The 27,942-nt window shown below is 31.1% G+C and overlaps 1 protein-coding gene across 1 annotated transcript in view; it reads right to left on the bottom strand.

Moving 5' to 3' along the window:
• Nucleotides 1-3,652: 3,652 nt before the first annotated feature.
• The window catches only part of LOC120773023 (ell-associated factor Eaf-like), a 34,101-nt gene continuing 9,811 nt past the window's right edge, over nt 3,653-27,942 (bottom strand). The window contains exons 3-8 of the mRNA XM_040101952.1: nt 8,585-8,723; nt 6,686-6,819; nt 6,487-6,574; nt 6,018-6,400; nt 5,544-5,851; nt 3,653-5,456 (exon numbers count right to left, since the gene is read on the bottom strand). Coding sequence (XP_039957886.1) covers nt 5,136-5,456; nt 5,544-5,851; nt 6,018-6,400; nt 6,487-6,574; nt 6,686-6,819; nt 8,585-8,723 — 1,373 coding nt within the window. The 3' untranslated portion in view covers nt 3,653-5,135. The remainder of the gene's footprint in view (nt 5,457-5,543; nt 5,852-6,017; nt 6,401-6,486; nt 6,575-6,685; nt 6,820-8,584; nt 8,724-27,942) is intronic.

The following is a 27,942-nucleotide window of genomic DNA, read 5'->3' on the forward strand; positions in this document are numbered from 1 at the left end:
TGTATGTACATACATATTTATTTAAATTACTTTTATTTTTATTTTATTTTATTAAGCTTAGTAGTAGGTGAATTTCATTTTAATACATGTTAAAGGCATTTAATTTGAGGGGGTGTTTGTAACTTAAGAATATTTGTTGTTTTTGCTTTTACTTATTTTCTATTTTATTTAATTCTTTTAATCTCTATTACTAGCACTATTAGAATTTATATTTAATTTTTTTTCAGTTTTTGTTTCATTAGTCGATTACATTTTCGTTATGTGCCATCTTAAGTTTACATTTCTATTTGTAACTTCATAACGGTAAGTTTCAACAAAATATTTTGGATAAAAATTTGAGAACTTACAAAAAATAATATAGGCACAAGAAACTCAAATGCGTTTAAAAAATTTTGGTTTCAATATTATTTTTTTATTAATTACAATGTTTGAGTTATCAGCAAATAGAGAAAAAATATATATGTATGTATTGCTTAGTTCGGTAGTTAGCCAACTAAAAACTTTTGCACGATATTTCAATGTAATTAAAAGAATTATCTTCTCCTTCTTATAATTATATTTTACTTTTTCTTTCGTTCTTAGTCGTTGAACGAATAGTCGCTTGAGACGTTTTGGGGGAGTGTTGCCAAAAAATGGACGACAACTAATGGACAGTATAAATTGCAATCAATACGCATTCTTAAATAGATATGGATGGCATTGTAAAATCGATTGTTAGTGTAATAAAGTAAATCAATTGACACAAAATGCTATTATTGACAAATTTAGTAAATTTTAGACGGTCGTTATTTATTATTATGACGGTTGTTGATAAGTGGTAGCTTTTGCTCTAGTATAATTACAAAAAAATAAATTGTAAATTTATTAAATATTAAGATCGGAAGAGCACACGTTAATATATATTTTAAATGAAATTAAAAAATAGGAATATTATTACAGTTTTATGGAAAAGCATTATTTTTAATAAAAACACAAAATTTTTAATCATTAATAAACATCAATTACCACATACTAATTTCAAAAAAGTTGGAACAACCAAATTTGCATTGATAAACAAAATGTTTACTTGTTAAAAATATAACAAATTTTTGTCCATTTAAAAAAGTAACCAAACTTTCTTAACTCTTTGTATAATTTGTTTCTATCAACTTTTGACAGTAAAATATTAGGGCATAGTGTTTTAAAGTTATTTCTTCAAGCTATAAAAATTTTAATTTTGGAATACTTTTGTTAAATAGGCTGAGATTGTTGACTTAGCATTTAATGAATTTTTTTTAAATTAACTTTCGACTGGCGTATAATTTTTTTCATATATGTAGTTAGCTATGAAACTTAAAGAAAAAATTAATAAAATTAAATTCCAAATACATATACTAAAATTTACAAAGAAAAAAAAACAAAAAATAAAGTTAGCTAGAAAATTTTGCTGAAATACATAAATGTCAATAGTAAAAACTTATTATATTTTTATGCAAAGTTGCAGAATGAAATCAGTAGATAAAACTTTAAGCCGAAATTCAAACCTAATCTTAAATTATACAATTATAAATAATATATTTTAAAAAATTAGAAAAGTAGTAAAAAAACGATTTAAAAATCAAAATTTACTAATATTTTGCGACAGGAATAACAAATAAAATAAAATATTTAAAAATAAAAAAATATATATTTTGCGTCATAAATAACAAGTAAAATAAATACGCAAACACAATATGTTATAAACTTAAAAAAAAAAACAAAAAAAAAATGATATCAAATCAATTTGTTACTTGAAACAAAAATATATATTAGTTCTAAACAAAAAAATATAAAATACACATTTATTTAAAATGTATTTTATAAAAATATATTTTTTATTGGGATATATGCATATATTTCATTTTTATTGGGAATAACTAAGATTATTTTAGAAGTAAGGAAGAGCTAAGTTCGGGTATAACCTAATATTTCATACTCTTGCAACTGGCAAGGATTATAGTCATGGAAGTATCTTCAGCTACATAAGGCTTGTTGGTATATGGGGTCTAGGGAAATTTTATTATCTTTATTCTTAGCACAAATATGCACCGTTATATAAAAAAACAAAACTCAGATATTGTCTGATGTATGCGATATAAAGTCTCACGGAAGTATATTAAACGAAAAAAAACTAATTTTAAGTAAATCCATAAAAAATATTGATAATCAAAAATTGAAATAAAACTCTCTTTATGCTCATATATATTGCAGTAAATATATAAATGTAAAAATTAACATTTATATACACTTCGCATATTTATTAATTTTTTTTGTAATAGTATTTTTCATATTTAAATTAATAATCAATTCAATAATAATAATAATTAAACTAAGGACTGTAGCGTGGCAGACATAAAAATATTATCGGCAATAATAACAATTGATCAATTGCAATAAATTTGATAATCATTCATTTTCATTTTTATATAAATTCATTAATATTATATTTTTGCGCTATATAAAAAATTATGTAACAAAACAAATAATGTCTTTATGCGTTTATTGTAACAAATTACAAAATAATAATGATTAAAAGCAATTATAAGCAATGCACATAAATTTATATACTTATCGCTAATATTAAGTTAGTAAATTTTTTTTATGAAATTTAACATAGTAAAATTATAACAAGTCGAGCTGAGAATTTATTTTAAGGGGGGAAGAAGTACATTATTTGCTAACATAGGTTGACTGGCAAATGACGTCATAAGCAGGATTTGAGAATGGAGAATTCAGTTTCAAATTTAGAGGTTAAATGTGCTAAGGAATCAAAGCAGGAGTAAAATATACCACAGTCTTTTTTAATAGAAGAGTGCATGTATGTATGTATCTATTTAATCTTTGTTTTTTTTTGCAAGTTTCTTCCACATGATTGCATTAAGCAGCATCAAATTATATAAATATTATTACAATTCATTTTTTGTAGCGTTTTTGTTGTGTTTAAATGTAACAGCGCTGTTCTTTAATTTATATTTTGTTTTTAATTTTACAACCTCTCTTCAGTTGAAATGGCAACTTTTTAGACATTTATTTATATACATATATGAATGTGTGTGTTAATGCATGTATTTTGCTGTGGATCGCAATTTGCTGGGGCAGCTGAGTGAGCAAGCATAACAAGGCGATAATTGCAAATTAAAAAGTGTATATATGTATTTAGAATAGCCCGCGTTAAGAGTATATTAAGAAAGACTATTGCTTCGCTATTTAGTTTTTTGCTAATTACAAAAGAAAAAATGAAGTTTTATTTACATATGTTTTTTAAATTCTCGAATTTAGTCTGAATTAAAAATTATATATATAAAGCCCACAATATTCAAAATTAGTTTTTGCAATTTTAACAGAAATTTATTAATAAATCCGCTGTGGCGTGGCCATAATGCCTCTCACTCTTACAATATTTTCTCGAAAAATATTTTTAATTAATAAATTTTCAAATTTATTCTAGTGAGTATATTTATAAAACATAATTTAATTGAATAAATAAATAAAACAAACGTCAATTTCGCAAATAACTACAAAAAAATAATATATACAAACAAGTTTTTGTACAACTTGTAGATTTATACTATAATTAAATTTTGAAAATTCAATATTTCATTTAAGAAAACTTGCCGAAATTGTCTAGTTAGAGAAATAAGTCTGAAAATTATATAAATGTAAGCAACACAGCACTTAGTAAACTATTGCTTTAGGCTAAAAATTAAAAAATTGTAAAAAACTAAATTTTCTTTGTTATTTAAAATTCGAAAATACTTTATAATATGCGTAACTGTTGCAATATGTCAAACTGGTTTAAGTCGACTTAGTTTAGAAAGGGAAATTTCAATTATCCTTTGAGTTTTAGCTTCCACCTTAATTTATCCGTAGTTTCAATTTACTATCAAATATAGTTAAAACAACTATGCGCAGATTTCCGGTAAAAAGCAAAATACCTAACCGCACCTAATTCAACTTTGACCCTTTTAACATTCTGCCACATTTGTATAGCAAACAATCGTGCTCAGCAGCTGATACACAACTGCCATATGAAAATAATGTTGCAACAACAATTAAGAGCGCCAATAAGCAAAAACACTAATAAATAAATAAATTGCGTAATTTTGCAAAATCCCTCTCTCTCATTCGTTTTTCTTCATATTTCATTTGATTTATGATTTATGTATGTATAGCATTTCATTGTAAATGTTTTTTGTGTATCTATGTTTGCTTATATGTTACTAAATTAGGCAAATTAGTTTTCGTTTTGTTTATGTTTTTATAAATCTCTTAATCCTGCACCGTTGCTGATTGCATATTTGCTGTAAGTTTTCTGCTACTTTTTCTATTTTGGACTTATACGCATAAACTTCACTATTTGAATGATTCACGTGGCACACACAACATCATCATTTGTGGAACTGAACTTATTTTGTATAAAATTAAGTGACCGAAAATATTATTCAGTTTTATGTACAAATTGGCATTTTTACGTTATTCTACTATGTTGTTGTTGTTATTTGCAACTACACTATTTTATTTGCAATTTTTAATGATTTCCACTTAAAGCACTGCTTTCTATAAAAGTTCGCCTTCAACTTGCTATGCCTCACTTGGAACTTATTTGCGCTTTATAGATTTCTAGACCTATTACATACATGCATTTAGTGTGCAGTGTTGCCTGGCTAAGGTTTGCTTTTAAATTTTACTAGTATTAAATTAACTTCCGCACTCCCTTCCACCCTAGCTTCGTTCGCACTGCGTTTTGTTGTTATTTATATTACATTTGCAAATAAATTCAGCATTTTAATTTCATATACATTAAAAAAAAAGAGTATGTATGCTCAGTTTTGCAAGCGTTATGCAATCTTGAAATTCAATTTATAAATATATATAATTTTCTTATTAATTTAAAAAAGAAACTCCTAAACAAAATTAGTTGCCTAAAGTATAATCCATAGCTAAAGCAATACGCTTAAAATACATACGCACATTATATTCAAGAATTAAAAAAAAATTGTATATATAGCAAACAAATATTCCTATGTGCATGTAATCGTATGTTTTAGTTGTTCCTATATTCTTTCATATACTTTTTTTAATGTAGCGCGTGTGTAATTCTATATAAATATATTCTACTAATCATCTTCATCGGAAGAGTTCGATGATAATTGCAGATCGTTTTGCAGCAAATCACTTGTAAATGCACCATTATTGTTGGTGTGGCTATTATTAGACGCATAGCCAGACGAAGGCGTATTGCGATTGTATTGTGGCGCAGCTGTAGACATTGGTGGCAGCGCTGACATCAAATTGGGCAATTGATGCATTTGATGTTGCGTCTGTTGTTGTTGTTGTTGATCCTCTTCATCACTGCTGTCGTCGGAGTCGCTGGCACAATCACTGCCGCTCGAATCCGAGCTGGAACTCGAACTGGATGAGCTAAGACCGCGTATTTGCTGTAAGAAAGAATGTTACAGTTATTAATCATTCCATATGGATGTATGTAAATGTATTGCGTGTATTGGTGAAAATCAACAACTCACCTGTTCGAGCTGCGCCGCCGCACTAGCCATGGCTGCGTCGCTGTCATGCGGCGATGACATGCCTGGCATATTGTGGTGTTGTTGTTGTGTCTGATGATGTTGCAACATTTGATTGCCCATGGACATATTGTTGCTATTGTGATAGCCACCAGTGACACCGTTAGACATTTGCATTGAGGACGATGAGTTTGTCGGGTACATGCGATTGTTGTTGGATTGCTGTTGTGGCTGTTGGTAGAGATTGTGCTGTTGCTGCCTTTGCTGCTGCTGCTGCTGCTGCTGCTGTGCAAAAGTTTGTGGCGAGGAAGCTAAAACAAAAATAGAATTTGAAAAATTAAAATAAAAATTTAGAAAGAAAAATTATAAAAAAATTAAAAAGAACAAAAAAAATAAAAAATAAAAATAATTCAATATTCGGGAAAGTTAAGGGAAACAATAACTTAATTATAATTTTATAAAAAGCACTAAACATACTTCGTTGCTCCATGCGGTTGTGCTTCGTCTGTTTGCCATGACTCTGTGCTATTGCCGTCGCATTCGTGGCCGACGTCGCCGTCGCTGCGTTCAAATTGTTTTGCCGTTTCTGATTGTTGCGATGCGATTGCTTAGACTGTTTGTTCGGCGCCGGTTGCTGTTGCTGCTGATGCTGCTGCATTTGCATGTGATAATCGTGCGCTGAATTATTATGACTCGACGCGGAGGACGATGAAGACATATTTGCCGCATCACTGCCACTGCCACCATGCGTTTGACTATTGCCGGCGGCGGCGGCGGTCAGTCCAAACATGCCATCATCGTCGTCATCGAAGATCATTGGAATGCTGGGCAGCGTGGCTTGCGTATTATTCGCGTTCCAGCTGTAGCAATAAAAAAAAATATATAAATAATAAATTAATCAATTAAATTACACAACAATTATAGGCGGATATTATGTAATACTTACGCCGGCGCTGATTGTGGACTTTTGTGTATGGATGGCGGTGCAGACGGGGACGCTGATGCGGATGGCGAGTTTCTTGGCTTAAAATCAACTGCAAGATATGAAGACGCAATGTTAGAAATTTTGTCAAAATAATGAAGAGCACATAGTAGTTGTAAATATAACTGGGTATTTGTATAGGATTTTAATTGGTTGAACCTACTTATATTATTACGACGACTCCCTGTCGACACTTTCGTCTTCGATGTGATGCGCATCGTACTATTCTCTAGTTTTTGCTGCGGTGCTACATTCGCGCTAGCAGCTATCGCACTTGGTTTGTTTGTCATCTCACTCCTGGAAAAAAGTTAAAGAAGATTTTTTTTTAGTAAAAATTAAAAACTGATTTGAGTATATATTTAAATAATCGGTATAAAAATACTATAAATAAATAATTTTTACACATTTAAAATTTTAACCTAATAGAGCTTATCTATGATCATAATTCATTTAGAAGAAATCCGAATAAATCGAGCGATCTTTGGTTTTTAGAATTAAATAAAAGATATCAATAATATCGGAGATATTTGAATAAACACAAAAATAAACTTATTATATTAACTCGATATCCATAATTTACTAGGGTCAACGCGAAATCAGTATGGATATCTGCATATTCCATCAAGCGGACAGTTTTAATAAATAAAATAAGTAAACTTAAAATAAAAATTGGAATAGAATCATTAAAAACATTTTAATTTTCAATGTTAAAAAATTAATATGAAAATTGTTTTAAAAAAGAGTTCTATGGTGCGATTAAAAACACTTTCTGCATTTTTAATAAAAAATATAAATAAAAAAGTAATATAAAAAAATAATCAAAAATTTCTGTAAAATAAAAAAAAAATAAGACATATATTTAACATTTTGTATTGTCTTTTTTTCTTGTTTACTTTTATATCTTCTAGAAAATAAGATTAAAAGTAAATATAATCTTTTCTAAAAAATATATTAAAAAACAGTTTAATTAAATTTGTCTTTTATTCTGTAATTCCAAAATCTTAATAATTTTTTTAAATATTTTTTAATCCGAAATACCGCATTGAAAAGTACACAAAAAGTAAATCTCAAATGCATTTGAATTTTTTTTATTTTTATAACTTATAAAAGATAAGATTATTGGCAAATATAATAATTACATTTTATAACTTATAAAAGATAAAATTAATAGTAAATATAATTTTTTTTAAATACTATTAAAAATAATTGAATTAATTTTTTTTTTTGGAATTCTAAAACTGAAATTAATTTTTTAAAATATTTTTTAATCTAAAATACCGGATTGAAAAGCAAAAAAAAAAAATCTCAAATACGGGATCGAAAAAAATTAAACCCAAATTAAAAACCCTATTAAAAATTTGTTTACGACTTGAAAAAAAATAAAAAGTTTAATCACAAAATATAATTAAAAATAAAAATTATAAAAAAATTTTGAGAACTTTTATTTTCTGTACTACGGGTTATAACCTTTAGAAGCAGAGCCCGCAAAAAGACTCTCTTGATTTTGAGAGTAAAACAAAATTTTCAAATCCAATATTTAATAAAAAAATTATGAATTAAAAAATTTGCAACCTGCACACTAATAAAAAATACTCGCAATAATATTTATGGGCATGTTTTGTTTCTGTTTATTAACTGAATTAAAATGCATAAATTGTCCTAATTTCCTTTTTTCAATAACTCAAAAAAAAATTTTTTAATTACAAATTTTTTAACGCTTTAACACGAATTTATTCAATTCTAGTGTAATGTCTTATTGATAAAACTTAAACAAAAAATATGTTTTTATAAATTTACCACAAAATTAGAGAAAAGAAAAATAGTATTAGTTTTTTAAATTTTACTACAAAATTAAATAAATTATAATAATTTATACCATTTTATTACAAAATTAAAGAAAATAAAAATAGTAATTATTTGTTTGTTTACTCCAACACCATTTTAATAATAAGAAAACAGATTCTAATAAAACTGAATATTATAAAAATAAATAAATTTTCAATAATCCTATGTGATAGTGATTTTTAGCATTGTAAACGATTGTGTTGCTGTTCGAACTTACCTCGTCTTTTTTACTTGAATATTATGATTTAACTTCTCGAACGTAATACCACCGGTTTTTCGATCGTAAATCAATAAACATTCTTTTGTGTATTTTCTATGGTTTCCCTTATAAACTGTATGAGGCACACCGGAGCTTACTGGAAAAAGATAGAAAAAAATATAATTTATTTAAAAATAAGTTTATAAAAGATTGAAATATGTGCAAGAGATGCAATTTAAATGTTTTTAAGCATAATTAACTTAATGAAATTGTTCCGTTCAATTACGGTGTATTAACTTTAAATTATTTTGAAATAAAAAACCATAAAAAGTATTTACTTCTATAGAATCAAGTTAATTGTCTCATCGGTTTTTTCCATGTAAATTTATATTACAAATCAACATTTTTTCAACAACTCATACATACATACATCTCTACATACATACATACATAAGTGCATATGTAGTTGTATATACATATGTATATATATAAAACCAACTAAGAAACAAGCAAAACTACTTATTGCCGCAATAAATGTATAATGGTAATTTAGACGAACAAAATCTGAGTGCATTTTCGCCGCGACGACAGGTTTCCTGGTGTGGCATAAATTATGCAACACCCAAATACAGCACCGTAAAAACACACCTCAAATATTACAAGCATACGGCTAACCGAAAATAACCATAGCATAGCAAGCAGTAATAAAAAATAGTGAATGGAAAAATCACCGCAAAAAACCACCAACAAACACTTACATAAATGTATAAAAAGACTTTTGTAATGGAAGTGTAATGCAATATTGCAATAACAATAAAACCACATCGAAATTTCGCAAAAAAGAACAGCACACAGAAATAAAATGAATGTATATGTATGTATGTGCACCTATTTATTACCACAATTACATTTATATTCATTTTATTTCTGTGTGCTGTTCTTTTTTGCGAAATTACATATGATATGTATGTATGTGCATATGTACTATATGTATGTATATACTTAGGAATATGAATGATTTTAATTGAAAAAAATTACTTATACGAGTTCTTAATGTCAAGAAAAAAAATGTTTACAATTAACAACCGAATAACCGCCGTAAATATTTGAAAAATTTTCTTGAAGCAAATGACTGTTGCACGGAAATGACTCATATACAGTTGTACCTTAGAGTGCCCGTATACTTTGTTCTAAAAATTGCAAAAAGTGCAATAATAATATTTTTTTTTATATAAATTTCCGTATGATATAAAGTCAGTACGAAATATGTGGAAACTGTGAACATATAGATATATATACATATACATATATATGTACATATGTACATACATACATATGTACACTATTGAAAATGTGTAAATTCCTCAATCAACTGATAAAATATTGCAAATACATATTACAGATGTAATGGAATTAATGACACTATAACAAATAATAACAAAGTTAAATAAAACGTCATAAATTAATTATAAGACATTCATACATATACAACAAGAAAAAACGTAAGTAAAGTTCGGCTGGACCGTCGCTACAATACCCTATACAAATAAAAAAAGTTTCCACACAAATACTGTATTTTGATCGTTCATTTTGTATAGCAGCCATATGTTATAGTAGTCCGATATCGGTGGCTCCGAGAAGAGAGCAGTTTTTTGGAGAGAAAAATTTGTGTGAAAATTTTGTGATTGATAACTCAAAAATTAAGGGACTAGTTCACGCATATAGAGACAAGCAGACGGGAATGGCTAAATCGACACAACTCGTCACAACTGATCATTTATGCATACATACAGTATCCGACAAAACTATGTATACCCCAGCACATTTTCTATTGTTCTTTGAATATTTTTTTCAAAAGTTCAACAATTCAAAATTTGTACATACGGTAAGTGCACACTGTAAGTTGACAAATAATAACGGTATGATATTTACCGTTAGCTTTTATTTTGCTTGCAGAATGTGCACTTGTTGATGATCAGTTGAACTTTGCAGGCGACAAAATTATGTATACCGTGGCAATATTTGTGCGTAGTGCTTCTTTGCGTAAATAGTTTTTGCAAATATTTAGAAAAAAACTCGACAAAGGTAAAATTTCATCATTTTATACTCGATAAAAAGTGTTTAGGGTAAATAATATAAAGATTTTATTTAGTGAAATGCCAAGATCTGCAGAAATAAGCGTTGACCTGCGAAAATTGATTGTTCATGATCATTTAGATGGAATGGGATACGGAAAAATTGCAAACAAATATTCCAAAAGCAAGGCCACAATCCAAAAAGTGATCAAAAATTACCAAAAAAATGGTGGGCTAGAGAGTGCTCCAAGATCAGGCCGCCCTAGAGTAACTACAGTGCGCGAAGAGACAAAAATAGTGAGGGAAGTGAAAAAAGATCCGACTGTATCAGCCACTACAAGATTAAAAAACCGTTCATCAGCAAGAAAAATTTAAAGGCAAGATTGGAGTTTGCAAAAAAGTATTACAAACTGCCACCAAATTTTTGGAAAAAGGTAATTTGGAGTGATGAAAGCAAATTTGAATTTAAAAATAAAAAAAAAGGACGGTCTCTCAAATCTCACCATGTAATGTAATGATCGAAGGTAAAATGACGGGAGAGTCTTATGTTCAAATGTTAAGTACCAATTTGGAGCCAGCTACGCAAAAAATGGGCATACAGGATAACTTCATATACCAGCAGGACAACGACCCCAAGCAAACAAGTCGGGTTGCAAAAGAATACTTCGAACAAAAATCGATAGAACTCCTGCCATCAAAGCCCCGACTTAAACCCCATTGAGCACTTATGGCAATATTTGGATGACAAGCTTGACCGATCTTCTTGCCGTTCAAATAAAGGCGAGATTTTTAATAAATTGAAAGACTCCTGGGAAAATATACCCCAGTCACTCCTTCAAAACTTGGTTGACAGCATGCCTCGACGTCTATTGGCAGTAATTAATGCTAAGGGTGGCAACACTAAATATTGAAGCTCTAGTGTGAAGGTAACCTCAAAATTTATTCGGGTATACATACTTTTGTCGTTCCTAAGAATTTCTCTTTTTCAGATTACCGCGTATTTTGCAGTCACTAGCACTAAAATGCAGAAAATTAATTTAATTTTTTGTATGTAGTATACTCATAAGCAAAAACAAAAACCATGCAAAAAAATAAACTTCACTTTTCAAAAGATATGATAATTTTCTTTTCAACTTTCATGGGGTATACATAGTTTTGTCGGATACTGTATATATATGTACATATGTATGTATATACTTTGAAGCATCTCGGTTTTCTTCTGTGTGTTAACTAACTTCTTAGGAAACTTAACATAATCCTTTCAGGTCATAATAAATTTAAATAACACATCATAAAGCAATTATAAGACATTCATACAATGCATTAAAACTCGAGTGATTTATATTTTCGACTTCTTAATTGCAGCTTAAAAGATTAACTGTTGTTTTTGTTCGAAGGATAGCCTCACTAACTGTAATTGTGGATAACTGTTTCATATTGAATTATTCACACTTAAGTTTCAAGGCAAAATATTTTACATATAGGAAATACATATGTATTTATTATACTCATGGGACCGATTTTGTACTTGAAACTTTAATGAATTAACGTTCTAAGAAATTTACTGTTATAAAGAAAAATCACAAAAACCCACACGATAATTCTTATAAAGAGGAATTGTACAGTTTTTATTTTTTCACAGCCCAAAAACGCGTTTCAGTTGTACCTAAATAACTGTTAATACAAAGTTTAATTTTTCTATTTATAGAAAAAAATACTATGAAAACCGCACGTATGTATGTATGTACACATACATTATGGCAGACAAGCGTCCTCAGACAGCAAAAAATACAACAAAAGCCTGGTTTTCAGACAGAGCAATCAAAGTATCAAGCTTTTACACCAACTATTCATTAATCTTTGCATCAAGCTGTCTTGCTGTCAGCTGCTGAAAATACACATATAGTATATACATATGTATGTATGCATGTTTATTGCTTTAAATTTTCCATTTGTTCATTCGTCAGCGCTTTGGTTAGTTATTAAAAGCCAAGTCATCTCAAGGCCGAAAAATTATTGCACTTTTGTTTTGGTCGCAACACTCAAAAAGCAGCAATATTGTTAAAGTAACGAAAAAAAAAATCAAATTAAAAACAGCTATCTTACAGCATTAAATCAGCGAATGTGTTGGTTCGCACAGGTTACCGTCAGAGTCAGCGTCCGCGCTGACTGCCAACTTCCAACGTCATCGTCAACGTTGCTTGCGCACATTCACATTTCACGGCTGGGTGTGTGTGTGTGCACTTTGCGTCGCGCTCGTAAACTGGTCCGGTTCGGGGCCATTAACGTAGGCACAATTATGTGCATAAGCATACATATAAACACAATGCATACGTATTGTGTATGTGTGCGTATATAAATTCAATGCATCGGAATGTAACGCCAGGCGGGCATACACTTGGAAATGTCTTCAAAATAACCAGATGCGTGAGTGCGTGCAAATCACACCAGGCAGCGGAGATAGCTGCCTGCGATACGATTTTATTTTTGTTTTATTTTGACATCTCACACCCCCGTACATACCCCTTTCAACAACAATTCATTAGCGAGTCGCCGGCGCTTTTAGATTGTTGGCCAATGATTTCCTTCGACTTTGTTTTCAACCAATGTTGCTTGCTTGCACGTCACTCTGCACCCTTCGCCTGCCGCCCGCCGCATTTGGCAATGCGAACAATAGCAAAAGCAATCAGTGTCCAAGCGATATTGTTGACAACAAAGACGTCGCCGCATTCACGTACACAACAACTTCAAGTCATTTTGTTGTTGATAGTGGAAAACATGTACCATGTAAGAGGCACGCTTCAGCGCATTTTGAAGCGACAGAGACATTGATGGTATGAAAAGTTGGTTGCTTGCTATGTTGCTTGTTATTAGTGCATCTTTTAAAATTCACATACCTTTGCTCGAAAGCAAAAATATTTTCCGTTTTTATTTTTGTTAATCAACATAAATGGATTCGAGAATTTTAATTCGTTTAGCAATTTAAAACATGCTCCCATAAACATAACCTGTACCAGCAATAGCGGAAATTCTTAAGTATTTAGTTAATTGGTGAAATATTTATAGAATTTGGTGAGAAATAAAATACTATAACTGAAATGCATTTTATTTTTATACACATATGTGGATGGCAGTATTATTAATTAAACAATTCAATTGAAAAGCGATTTAAATTTTAAACACTATAACCGACGAAGAAATATTTATGTTCTTGAAATACAAATGCAGCTTTGAAGTAAATAAAAGTTATCGAACGCTAATAATTATCGATTTCGCTCAATCGGTATTAGGATGAGTTCACTTGTCACGAAGTTAACTTTCCTCTTATTTTTGTTCAGCTAAATATTAATGATAGTAATCTGTTATACTCCCTCTATGACTATGCAATCAAAATTACTAAAGAAAATTTGAATTTTCTGTTTTATGTTGATTGTGTGGCCCAGCATTGCCTTTTAGATATGTGTTACCGCTAAAATTCAAAAATGATTATCAAGAGAAGACAGTAAGTGAATACGATTATTCACATTTCTACATACATACCATATGAAATACGTGTCTGTGACCTAAATTCGTAATTTTAATCAAATTCATATTCAAACAACTTCTTTCTGGATATTCTATTTCTATTTTACCAACAATCGAATTATGGTGCTTTTGTCATTTCACTTCTAATTGGCAACACGTGTCTGTATGGCTTTCTTGAACACTATTACTCTACATTCAACTCTTAACAGCAGTAAAAAAAATTAAATAAAAGCAATAAAAAAGAAAGTTATTATAATGAAATCAGAGCAGGAGTCTTGAAAACCACTTCTGTACAACATTTTTAACAGTTTCGCCTGTTCCGGTTTAACACATTGTATGCTATACTATACATTACTATAACCATAGACCTGTTTGCATCATACATACGTAGAAACGCACATACAAGCAAACGTGTATAGTGCGAATAGTCAGTTATTAATTCGATCCGCACGCCGCACTTCCGCCGTCAGCTGTCCAACGATTGGTGGCAAGAAAACCAAGCTAGGCAACCAACAAACTAACCAGCCAGCAAGCCAAATACAGTTTGCTTTCACAAGAAACGTACGACCTTGAGCGGGCGCGTGTCTCTTGCGTTTGCAGTGAACGAGTTAGAGCAGCAGCTGTAACTCTACGAGAAGCAACACAGCGGCGCTGGCACTTGGTTGGTGAGTCGGAGCGACAAGCAGCCTGTCTTGCCGGTAGCCAAAACATTCACTTCTGCTTTGCGGACGTACGACTGTTCGGCTGTTGCTCAGGTTTCTCGCCATTGCTGGTTTTTCGCTCTTCATTCGCTTCATCTACCGAAGCAACCTTTCAACCTCTGTTTTATATATCGGTCTGTGCGGTGTGTGTTTTATTTTTATTTTTTAACTATTTGCTTTGGGCATCTGGTTTTGTGATTTTAGCTGATTCTGGCTCTGACTCTACCGTTGGTGTAGCTTTTTGGAAAGTTCGTGCGCCAAGCAGCCGGCTTAACCAGCTGTTGCTACGATTTCTACGTCAATAATTTTGTTGCTGTAGCTACTACTACTTGACCAGAAGTAACCTGTTCTTTATCACATTTTCGTAATGAAAATGCATAGCAACGAAAACATTTGTTGCTACATCGATCTTTTATACATATTTTATTTATATTAATACATTTTTTTGTTCGGTTTTGTAGAAACTTCTGCAAGGCTGTTTTAATATGAGCTTTAGTTTTTATTCCCACAGATTTGTAAAGCATTTTGTAAGTAGTGACTTTCAAATAAAAAAATGCAAACATTAATACAGAAATTATAAAATTGTCCAAAGGTGGCTCTTGTCGAAAATGATTGATCACACTCACATAATCGCAAGATTAATCTTAAAAGCATTTCATGCCGCTATATCCACGGCTTAACACAATTTATCTTTTTTTATTTTTATATTTGTACAAACCGCCAAGCATCAACAAGTGAACAGCATACTCGCTTCAATGGACAGTTTCACCAGCGCGCTTACAGCCCAACTTCAAGCAAACCGTTGCTTTGTGTTGGCATCCGTAATCCGATTTGCTATGCCATGGCCATTTAATTGCACACCAAATATCTACACTTTGGCTGTTCGCTCTTTCGATTTTATTCATTGTCCACTCTTTGTAATGGTGTGGCATGGCATGACGTGGAATATGTATTGGTCTGCTAGTGGGCATTGGCCGATAGGTCGTTTGGTTAATGGCCTTTTTTAATGCCGTTAACCATCAGTTGTTGCGAGTGGAAACCGTAATAAATGTATAAAACAGGAATACAACAAAAAAAAATTTGCTAAAAAATTTTAGTCACGCTTCGAAATTATTTCTTTAGATTACTTTCGGCTCATTGCAAGCAATGTGAACACCATTTACTATTCGCTTTTCTTATCCCATAAATATATCAGGCCGTTGGCCACACTACTTATGTATGTATGTACATACATAAAGCTAGAAGCTATTGGATTTTTAACATTTACGCTGGAGGTTGCGTAGAATGCTTCTAGTAGAATTGTTTGACTTTAACCATGATATCGGATCACTATAGCATAAAGCTGTCATAGAAAGTGAACGATCAAAATGAAGTTCTTGTTTGGAAAACAATTTTATTTGTCAAGACATACATATTCACGAAATTTGGCACAAATTAGTGGCCAAGATATTACTACAATATCCGAAAAAAATTTTAGATCGGACCAGCATAGCATATATGTAGATCACATACGGGGTTCATATATTCACAAAATTTGAAAGCAGCGCTATAATCTCCAAACAAATTTTTCGATCGGATCACTATCGCATATAGCTGTCATACGAACAAACCGACCGGAATCAAGCTGTTTTATGGATTTTTTTTTGTTTATGAAAGGTTTCTAGCTGCGGTGCAACCAAAGTTAACGTCATTCTTGTTTTTAATAACTTATGTATTATGTAAACTTTAAGCGATTTTTAGTTACTCCTACCACACACGACCAAATTAATTTTACTTGGCATGCGATTTAACGGTAAAAATATTTTTTCTTCAGTTTTATAAGTTTTTTAAGTTTCCATTGATTTTTTGATATACTTGATATTCCTCAAAACTTTCTCTTCATGAGCAAACCAACTTATTTTCCAGCAAAATTAATTAACTACGTTTTTTGGTAGTATCTGTGTTGAGCGTTTTTCAAGCGTTATTTCTAATTTTGCTAGTAAGCCTGTGGGCATTTTCAGCTAAGTAAATATCAAAGCCAGTTTCGAAGGGCACCCTGTTCAGTTTGCTTTGTATTTTAACTTTATTCGCAATATTCTGCTAAGTCGAATGCTCGCGCATAAGTTTGGCGCTTATGAGTTCATTTTAATTGCTTACTACTCTGACTTAAGTTCACCAGAAATGCGTGCACTTCACTTCACTGCCCGGCCCGCACGCACAATAACCATAATTTTTGTTTTTATGCTAAATTTTTAATAATTTAAAAGTGCTTGCAAATTCCCAAAATCAAATCAAACTAACGAATATACAAGTATTTTTCAATATTGTGGTGAGAAGAGCAAACAATATCGAAAGTCGATAATTGTTAAATATGAAAGTATCATAGAAGCGAATTGCTTGGCGTAATTCGCTGAATTGCATAATTAATTGTCTCAATTTGTGCTGCACGTTAATATATTCTAATTAATACAGTAATTAAAAAATATAGATTACCCTAAAAGATTACTTAACGTAACGCTTGATTAGTAGAGTAGAATAAATTTACATTTTAAATGGAAAGTGGAAAAGCGAAAAGCACACCAGCTCACAATTGTTTGGATTTTGATTTCTCCACACAAACAAAACCAACAAGTAGTATTCTGTTGTTTATAATTGCAAATGTAAAACGTGCCCCATTACCAATTTAAAACGTGCTGCCCCATCGTAACTACACACACACACATATGTATATAGACATAAAAATGGACTAGCAAGCAGACAATTATTTCTAGCATTGCTTAGCACTATCATATAGATGGAAACACATCAATTAACATATTTACAAGTACAATTTTGTGGCGCTCGCACAAGCTACGAGTATACCTTGTATGTGTGTTTACACGCTTGTTTCAATGCAAAAACTATGGAGAACGGGGAAGAAAATAGCTCCAAGTGCACAAATGCGGAATTGTGCTAATTTGTCTGTGCAGCTGATGCATTTTTCTACGAGAGCACGTGTTGCAGCGTTTTACGAAAGTTTTCATTGAGAGGGAAATATTTTTTCTTTCTTTTTTTAAATGTACGAATGCTGGATAGATACACATATAACTACGATATAAATATACATACATATGTATATAATGCAAATGAAAAAAAAAATATTGAAATTAGTCAGGTTATGTTAGATGTATGTACATACATCACAGTGATCTAACACTCTTCCACATACAATTTAACATTTATAGAATTTAGACTCCAGCTTATTTCTTCCAAGGTTTCGCATAGCTTAATGCAGCGATATCGAAACTGCAATACGAGTATATACGAATCCAAAATACCTAAAAGTCCTGCAGATCCCAGAGGGGAATTTAATATGGCATTTGTCTAGATTGAAAATTAAAATTTTCTCAATATAAAACTATTACCAAGAGAACAAAATGTCAGTTATTAAGAGAACTATTTTGCCTATAAGTATAATCGTGCTTCGTGATTTTTCTTCAAAATTTGAATATTTGAAAAATATGAACAATCGTATTATTCAAGGTATTGACCATCTGAAGTTATGACATTTTCCCATCAGTCTGTTTTTCTATGCATTCCATCCCAAAAGCCTTGACGGGCAATACTGATTGAAGATTCTAATATGAACCATATTCCAAAGAGGACATTGTGCATCCACCGGATAATTGGTAATCAGAAGAGGCAAGGTCTTGGTTATAAGACAGGTGAGCCAAAAATTTACTGCCGCTAAACTTTCTGTGCAACTAAACTTTGTAATAACTTGTTCTATTTCGCAATCATACAATTGTTTCAATCCCCTTCTCCCGACTGTTTTTTGAATTACCCTAATTTAATGGATTCAACTCTGTGTGAACCATTCAGGATTTGTTTGCAATAATTACGTGGAGATGATTTTTTCAATCAAACTTTTTTTACATTAAAATACGTAGAGTGATAACAGTTTTGAAACATTCTACATGTACATACATTCTGTATTAGGGCATGCACAAACACAGAGTTATTTTCCCCACCAGATGCTCGTAAAACACGTGTAATTACCTTAAAAGTTGCAATAAATCGTGCATTTTCGCACATTGCCATTGGCGTCTAATTGTTTTCAGTTTTGTTGACACGTCGACGTACGTCAATGCAACACGTGTGCAGTAAGCGGCTTACCAGCGGTAAGTACAGATGTGGTGGGCGACTGTCGAGAGTGAGGTGACGACGTCAGCAGCAGCAGCACCATGTGTTCAATGCTTTATTGTAGTTTTTTAAACGCACACGCATACATACATGCATACTTATGTGATACATGCTTGGTCGATACTCTCTAACAATTTATTTACTTATTTACTGTTTTTGCAGTTAACCATAAGAACCTTTACGAAACACATTCACCACCTTAACACACCTCACCTGAATATGCCTTTGGAAACAGAACCTCGTTGCACATACACATACACACTCCACACGAAAACGTGAGTTCAATAAGAGTCGGCACAAATTTCATTTCAAAGTTGCCATGTGCTTTGTCATTGAATGTAGATGTTTTTTATTTATTTATTTACTTTTTTATTTCGCTTATAGTTTTGTATGTTAATATGTATGTGTTTCGCAAAGTTGCGTTGTTTTGCAAAGCGTTTTAAATAGTTTATTCTATGCTTGCGCAGGCACATTCAATTGCTTATGAGCGTGTAGTCGCCTATTTGCGAAAGTGTGTATGTGTGATTTTATTTGTACTACTGCCAGGAAATTGATTTGTTGATATGCATATACATATGTTTGTATGTACATTTGAGAGCTTTTATTTGTTGCTTTTTGCCCGTACTTGCCGTTATTTAATAAAATATATATAAATAGGTACGTGCATTTGTACAATCTGTAGAAGTATTATTAAACAGCTGTGAAATGCGTCAGCAGAGCACACACACCCTAGTAAGTGTACCCCACCTAACCATTTACTCTCTACGCTATCACTCTTTCGCTTTCGCCGTAGCTGTCGTTTTTTCGTTGATTTCGTGTAGGTGTGTGCTAAGTGTGTCGACACAGTCTGGCCCACAGCATGGACGCCAACAATCTGTGTTGACACAAATTCTGAATGTACATTCTAATTAAATTATCTGCAAACTATTTAGTTGTTACTAATAGTTGTTGTTATTGTTGCGGTTGTTTCTCGTTTTAGCAATTATCTTAAGGCGTGAAAACGTTGGAATGAAGGTCGCTGAATAAGGCGTGAATATTATTCAAAAAAGATTGTTAGTTACATTTTAGGCGAATTATCATGCAAACGAAATTTTGGGGGTTACGATTTTACGTTCCTTAATGCGGTCAAAAACAATAATATTTATAAAAACAAAATTATTTTTGATTGTAGGTTTGAAAAATAATAAAATATGTACATATAATACAAAATTCGGCAAATTCAGAATTAAAATTTGAAGTATTTAAATTTAAAATTCAATTTTTTATGCAAATTGGTTTTTGAATTAAAAAATCGCAGCCCTGATTATGAACATACATATAATAATTTGTAAATATTTTTTGTACAAAAAAATTTCCAAAATTGTTCTTTTTTTTAATTTTTTTATTTAACATTTTTTATTATTCCCAGAAATTTGTACAAAAAGATCCAAATGAATTTAATACATAACCCATAAATTTTAATTTTTTTTTTAATATTAAAATTAATTTTATTCTTTAATTTAATAATAAAAATTCAAAATTTATTTTTTTAATTCAAAGCACATTGGATTACATATCAAGAAAATATTTTTAAATTTAAAAATTCGCGTTACAAACAAAAAAATATTTTTCAAATAAAACGGTGGAATGAGAATGGATAAAAAGGAAGGATTTACATCTTAGTAACTGAAACACAATCATTAAAAGTAATTAAATATGTATAAATAAGACAAAAAAGCTAAGCTATGTTGAAATTTTGTTAAAATAAGCTTTTCAAAAAATACTCAATATTGTAGAACACGAAGTAGGCAGAAGGAAAAAATTTTTTTTTTTATTTTTAATTAAAAGCTTGGCATTAATTTTCTTTCAAATCCTGTTCATTCATAACCTTCTTTACACTCCCTTTAATACCAAATCTGTCTCTTTCTTATTATTATTAGTCAGAAATTATTATTTTCTAAAAAATATAAATCCCTTGTGAGTAATAGCAAGGGAAAATACAGGCATGGTTGGAGAAGAAATTTTGCTGTGGTCGGAACTTGAAACCACGACAGTCACGAACTCAACTTATCGTGTACGCCGGTTAGCTAACCTAACTTCTTTACATAACATCCGATATGGGCATAATTCAAAATTAAAAACAAACATGATCAAAAACAATTCTCACAGCTTTGTTTAATGTAATGAAATCCACAAATAAACACAAGTATTAGTTTAAAAAAATATTTCAGCTGAACTTGGTTTCAATAATATATTAGCTAGTGTGAACACAGCTTAAAAAAATATAATAGTTTTTCTCTGTACCAAAACATATTGTTGCGTTGTAAGAAATGCATTTGCCATTATAATTAAATGCTTTCATTGGAAAAATGTGCACACCTAAAAGCATATAAAACAATTTAACTCATTACATAAACAACCGGGCAGCCTTTAACCCGCATAATGGCATTCTATTTGCATTATTAATTTCCTATTTTAAACTAATTTCACACATTTCGCCTGCACTTTCCACCGGCTGTCATGCATGCCAGCAGCGCGCAAATACACACACATATGCATACACGAGGCGCTGAGTGCGTGCTGCATGCAGCTTTATGTCAGCCACATGTCAGCACACAAATATCATTGCATTGAATAGCTTTTGACTTGAGTGTGGCGATTGCTTACAAAACCGAAAAAAAGTAAATAAATAAATTATATTTATTCACCATGTCACAGCGGCGAGTGTGGGTGACGGCTCTTGTGAGGTGAGTACAAATAAGTGCATCACGTGTGTGCTTGTGTGAGTGACTTGCTGCCAATGCTTGGTTGGCAATTGACATATCACTGCAATTGACATGCGACAGCAGCTGTTGATAGCTGCAAATGAGAGCAGGGGTAGGAAAACAACAACAAGGAGACCTGATATACAACCAATAAAAAGTTAAATAGCTATAGGTATACTCGTATAAAAGTAGCGACAATTTAGCAGCAATATGCAATGCAATCGTCTGACTGAACGACTGCCACTTGGCTGGTAAATGTGATATTACCGAAACAATGACAGCCAGCACAGCGCAGAGCAGCAGCGACCGGCAGCACTTTACGCTCTACATTCCACTGATTGTGTTTATTGTTGCTGTTATTTTATCTGCGCGCTGTCTCTCCATTACGTGAGTTGCTTCTATAAATTCATGACATTTTATATCAATTGTGGCTATTTATTTTTTTAGCTGTATTTTCTTCTCTTTTTACTTTTTTCGCTTGATAGTGTTGAGTGTTGGCGCTTTCGAAAATTGTTTAAAACAAAAATAAAAAAAACGTGTGACTGTGCAGCGATAAAGTGCGATTAAAATGTCACCGAACAGAAACCACCTGCAATGAAATGAAAGTCACACCAATTGTTGTTACCCAACGAACGGCTGAATGAACTGCTTGCCTACTTGTTGATAACTCATTGTTATCACGAGACATATTTTTTCCTTTTTCTTTGGGCATACACGTTTCTATTTATAAACATACATACATATGTATATACAGCCAAGCTAAACGAACGTAAAGAAATTTAAGCAAAAACTAAGATAGCTTTAAAGGATGAAAAAATTGCGCAAGTCCTATCGCAAAAATAACCGAAATTATATTTATTATTTGCAGCATTAAAAAGATACATTCATCTTCATGTTGTAGATCGGATGACAAATGTTAAAGTTAGTCATTTCAATAAAAGAAAAAGTGCGCAATTGTTCCATTTTTACAAAGCACAAAAATAAAACTTTGTGTTAAACTTAAAAAAATCTCTGAAATAACATGCATATGTATATATATCGATGAAAAAACATTGTGTTGATAACATTCAAGGAATCAAGTTTATATGTGGTTTACACGAATTAAAAATGATTGTGAGGATTTAAAAGACGACCAAAAGCTAGGTCGCCCATAAGCTAATAATACATAGAGCTGAATTGGTGAAAAAAGTACTGTTTTCGATGCCAACATTTGTGATTAAAAACGACCAATAACACTATTTTGAGAATTTTAACTGAAGATAAGGGTAAATGAATAGTCTGTTCCACGAGAATTAAATGAAGACAAAAAAGCTAAACGAGTTTTGATAAAAAAAATTAATAATTTTCTTGTGATTATTTTTTAAATACGGTTACTTTAAGGACAGACCTAGTAGATATGTATACATTCTTGTTGACTTTAAACGAATGCGATAAGAAACACATTGCGGTTTCGTTATTTCTTTCCAAAATGAAATTTTTAATAAAATTATATCTCAGCAAATTAGTTTTACTTTCGATAAAGATCTCATTTCTTTCAAAAACTATACTATTTTAAAGACTTATTATTATTATATAGTATATACATTAAATTTTAATTATTTTGGACTATTGCTTCATTTTATCTATTTTCGCATTGCGGACACTTCTCATAGTCGGCCATCTCGCATAACTGATTTCATGAACACAATGTTTTCATTATTATATTCATACAAAAACAATTCCTATAAACGGACATGAGAACGTTCCAATGACCGGACACAGACACTATTTTGGCAATACAAGGTGCGTTATCGCTGACAAACGATAATTTGCCAAGAAAATTGTGTATTCTTATAGTTCTCGATTCTTTCTTTAATTTTTATTAATTTTTGATGTTTTGAGACTGTTTTTTAAAGAACAATACGTAAAATGATCATAGCAAGCAAATGGTCTTGCTCTAGTGCCGTCTGGTTCACTAACACCTGATATTGGCTCGCATTTATTAATTCAATGAAATGTAATACTGAATTGCAGCTTCTGACTCTAATAATGAATTTAAAACATACGTTTTGCCACGCTCCTATACCACTGCGATGGTGAGTGTCCGGTTATGAGAAATTTCACTGTATATTTTTTTATTCATTACTTTGGTTATTAAGTATTTAAAATTAAGTTGTTCTTATAGAAGATGGTAATAATTAAATATTATTCTTTTTTTTAGCGGATACTAATTTAAAACAGAGTCATTATATTCTTCCTCAAATTCAAAAAAAGGAAAAAAAAAACGTCGGCTTTAAGTTCATTGACTTTTATCATTTTTCGATTATTTTGGTTGCTTCACCAGTGAACTTTCTATCTCATATTATTAATTAAATACATAGTATTGGAGTTGCAAAATTTATTTAGAAAACAATCAATAATGCTAGACATGTATTTCAAAAAAAAAAAAATCAAAATTAATGTAAATTCATTAAATGAAACCGGTATCCAATCACTTATGTGTAAACCGGCCTATTTCACTTTTCACTTTATTACCCTTCGCACTTAATTCGATTTTTTCCATTAGTGAACTTTGATTTGAAAGCGAACTTCCAATAAACATTTTAGTGTGCAATTTATCACAAACACCAGCGATGGAAAAAAATTTACGGCCGACCATTTGTTTAGGCAAAGCAATATTTTTTTGTGTGGCATTTCTACATTTTTCTTTGAATTTAGAGGCGTCGCCGCTACAAGTAAAATGCAAATACTGAGACAGCTCGGGACGGTATAATATACATAAGTACATACGTATGTATGTACATTTTTTTTACTACAATGAAAAAGAAACCCGAAATAAATTAAACACTAAATTGAAGCGCTGAATCAGCACGAAAAGCGGTAAACAGCAGGGAAAATGTTCGGCAAATCCCTGCACAAGCAATACTTGAATTGAAGCTCATCCCACAACACGAAACAACAAAGCCGCTGTGACATTTAGCAAAACAAAGTCATTGACATCGATGTTGAGCGCTGCAAACATTGACTTATGCGACGCAGACGTCACTGCCGACAGAGACGCCGGCGCATATGCAAACGGGTATGTCTGCTTATATGCAGATATGTATGTATGAAGTCACGTTTAGGTGAAGTAAAAGTATGAACCCAATAACGCATGTGATGCGACGACGCTTCATTCATATTCCTCAAATAACGTAACAACAAAGATAACGAAATGAAAAGATGCTGTAGTTGATCATCAACTATCTGATGAGTACGGGGATTTGAGGCATTATGTGAATATGAATGTGCGGCGATTACACACAACAAGAGTTGAGTAGGAAATCGTATGAAAAGCGTGTGAAATTATAAAGGTTGAAATATTGTATTAATAATAAACCGTAATATACATATGTACATATGTATAAAAAAATGTTTTGAAATTAGAAGAAAAAAATTATAAATTAAAAATTATATTTTATTATTATCATTTATTTATATAGGTAAATACAAATATTGTGATATATTCCATAAAATTCAAGGGCACATACATATGTACATACATATGTATGTATACCCATATTTATTATCTGATTCTGGTTAGTTTTTCTAGCGAAAGGTATTTCCGCAAAAAAATTTGTTTATGCAAACGCAGATGTGTGCACGCGGATGAATGTGTGTATGTACGTGTGCAAAAGAAATGATAAAAATAAATTTATAGACCATACTTCATTGACAGCTACATACATACATACACCTTCCTACATCGGAATTCGTATTTAAACAAGTGCGAAATCCACGAAATGAGTGGCTAAATAATATTTCAAAATTAAGGTCAGCAACAGAGCAACAAAACATAGCCAAAAATACACAGACAAAAGCAAAATAAGAAAGACACAATCAACACGTGCGTATAAATCACAACAAATACAAAGAGGTATAAAAAAACAAACGCTGAAGAGAGGTCAATTTGCGGAGAGAATTCGCGTAGATATGGAAAATAATCAAAAATATTCAGAGAGCAAACGGGAGTAAATGCCAAAAGCGACAGAATGCTTAATGAAATCGCCAGACACTGGACGCCAACGAGCGATGATTTGAATAAGTTTCGCATACCGACAGAGAGTAACTGCCGGAAAGTATAAATCAAATGTGCGCTGAGCTGATGAGCAGAAATGAGTGTCAGCGTATGGCCGCATATGTTGGATGCAGTTAAAAAGTGTTATGTGCGTATTATGAATAGTTAGAAGGAAAACAAAAACAAAATGCATGTTACATATATACATTGTATGTATGTATATATGTAATTGGGTGACAGTCTCACAACTTGAGTGCACCAGGGCGTATACGTAAGTTTAATTAAGATTATGGTAAATGTGTTTACGGGTTAATTAGGCAGTTCTGAACCTGAGTCCTGTTTTTGTTTATTTTTATGCTTAATATTTATTATTATTGTTTTTGGCGATTTACAATAGAATTACAATGGGAAAAATACAGCTGTGCAACCTTTAACTTGTATTTTAATAATTATTTTTTGCTCATTTTAATTATTATTATTTAAATGTAATTATTTTATATTGTGTTTTAGTTGCAATTTTATTTTTTAGTTTCTTAGCGCACGAATATTAAGTTCTTTTATGTAATTATCACCACTGAAACGTGCATATTTAAGTTAATTGTGAAATTTGAAGGTGAAATTGTTGGCAACACAGCGGCTGATTGAAAAAAAAAAAATAATAAAATAAATAACATAAAAACTGATGTTCGTTGCGAATTCAAAAAGTAAGCATTTAATTAAACAGTAAAAAATTATACACACACAAATGTGGAAGTAGTTATTTGTGCATTAATATACGCAGATCGCAATAGTTGTGTTATAATAATACTTATAGATTTTATGGTTATATCAATATTGAACCATATTTTATTATAAAATTTTTAAATGTTTGTAATAATAATGAAATATGAAACAGTGTAGCTGGAACAAAAACACTTTCAGCTGACGCATGTAGACTAGTGAAATCAAGATTTTAATGAACGCCTAAGTGTAGGAGAGTATTATGGCTAAATTATAAAATAAATATATATATATACATATATATTTATAATATGTTAATATTGAAATAAAAGCAAAAAAGTGCTTAAAATCAAGTCACTTACTTAAGTGATCATACAATAAGCAAAGCTTAATACTAGAAGTTAAAAAGAGAAAATGAAATTTCAACAATTCCACTCTTCCAACATGCATTTGGCATTTGGCATTTTATTTGAGCAGTACCAAATACGACTTGGCGTAATTAACTAAAAGCCGAATATGTCTGGTCCAATGTCAAATCGTCTATCATTAACCTCGAATGGCTGACAAGCGATGCGTGAAAGTCTCTTTTTTTGGCAATTGACAAAACTTACATATTTCGGCATATTTCTGCCACACGACAATTTGAAATACATACATATATAATTAGTCAAAGTTGAAGGAACACAGGTTGTAACTAAACAACAACAATAACAAACAGTATGCGTAAACCTTGACGTTAGCAAAGACCTTAAAAATGTATAAATTAAATCAAATTAATTTTGATTACTAAAAGAGAAGAAAGAGGGATTATACAAAACAACAATGGCGTACAACGTGTATTGGATGAAAACAAAAAATTAAATAGAAATAAATAAAGCGAATGTCGGATGAAAGTAAATAAAGTTAGTGTATATGCTATACCAAAGCAGAGATTATACTCGACAACTCTGATGGGTTGATAAAATCGGTTTTAGCTGGCATTATGCCGCAGTCTTGGTAATCATGGTGACAATGCTATGTTGAGGTGTCATAATTGTGTGTGTAGCACATGTGTATTAAAACAAAATAAAAATAAAAATAATAAGCATAATTGGTAACTAACCGCGATGCTAGCTGCATTCAGCATGACATAATTTTTTACTTTTATGTACATATGTATATAGCGAATGTTTTTTTTTTTACTTTTGCAGTAATTAAATTTCAACGGAAAAGTGAAACACCAAATAGAAGTGGCAACTAAGAAAATGACATTTAATTGTCTGGTATTTTATGTTGGAAATCAACGAAGCATTGCAGAGAAGCGCATAATGAAAAGGAGTATCATTACTGGCGTTGTTGTGTGGGTGCATTAAATATAATTGCAGCGAATGTGCAGAGTGAAGCAGTGGAAGTACATATGAAGAAAATTAAAAGT

The sequence above is a fragment of the Bactrocera tryoni genome, chromosome 3 (genome assembly GCF_016617805.1).
Source record: "Bactrocera tryoni isolate S06 chromosome 3, CSIRO_BtryS06_freeze2, whole genome shotgun sequence".
Taxonomy (NCBI): domain Eukaryota; kingdom Metazoa; phylum Arthropoda; class Insecta; order Diptera; family Tephritidae; genus Bactrocera; species Bactrocera tryoni.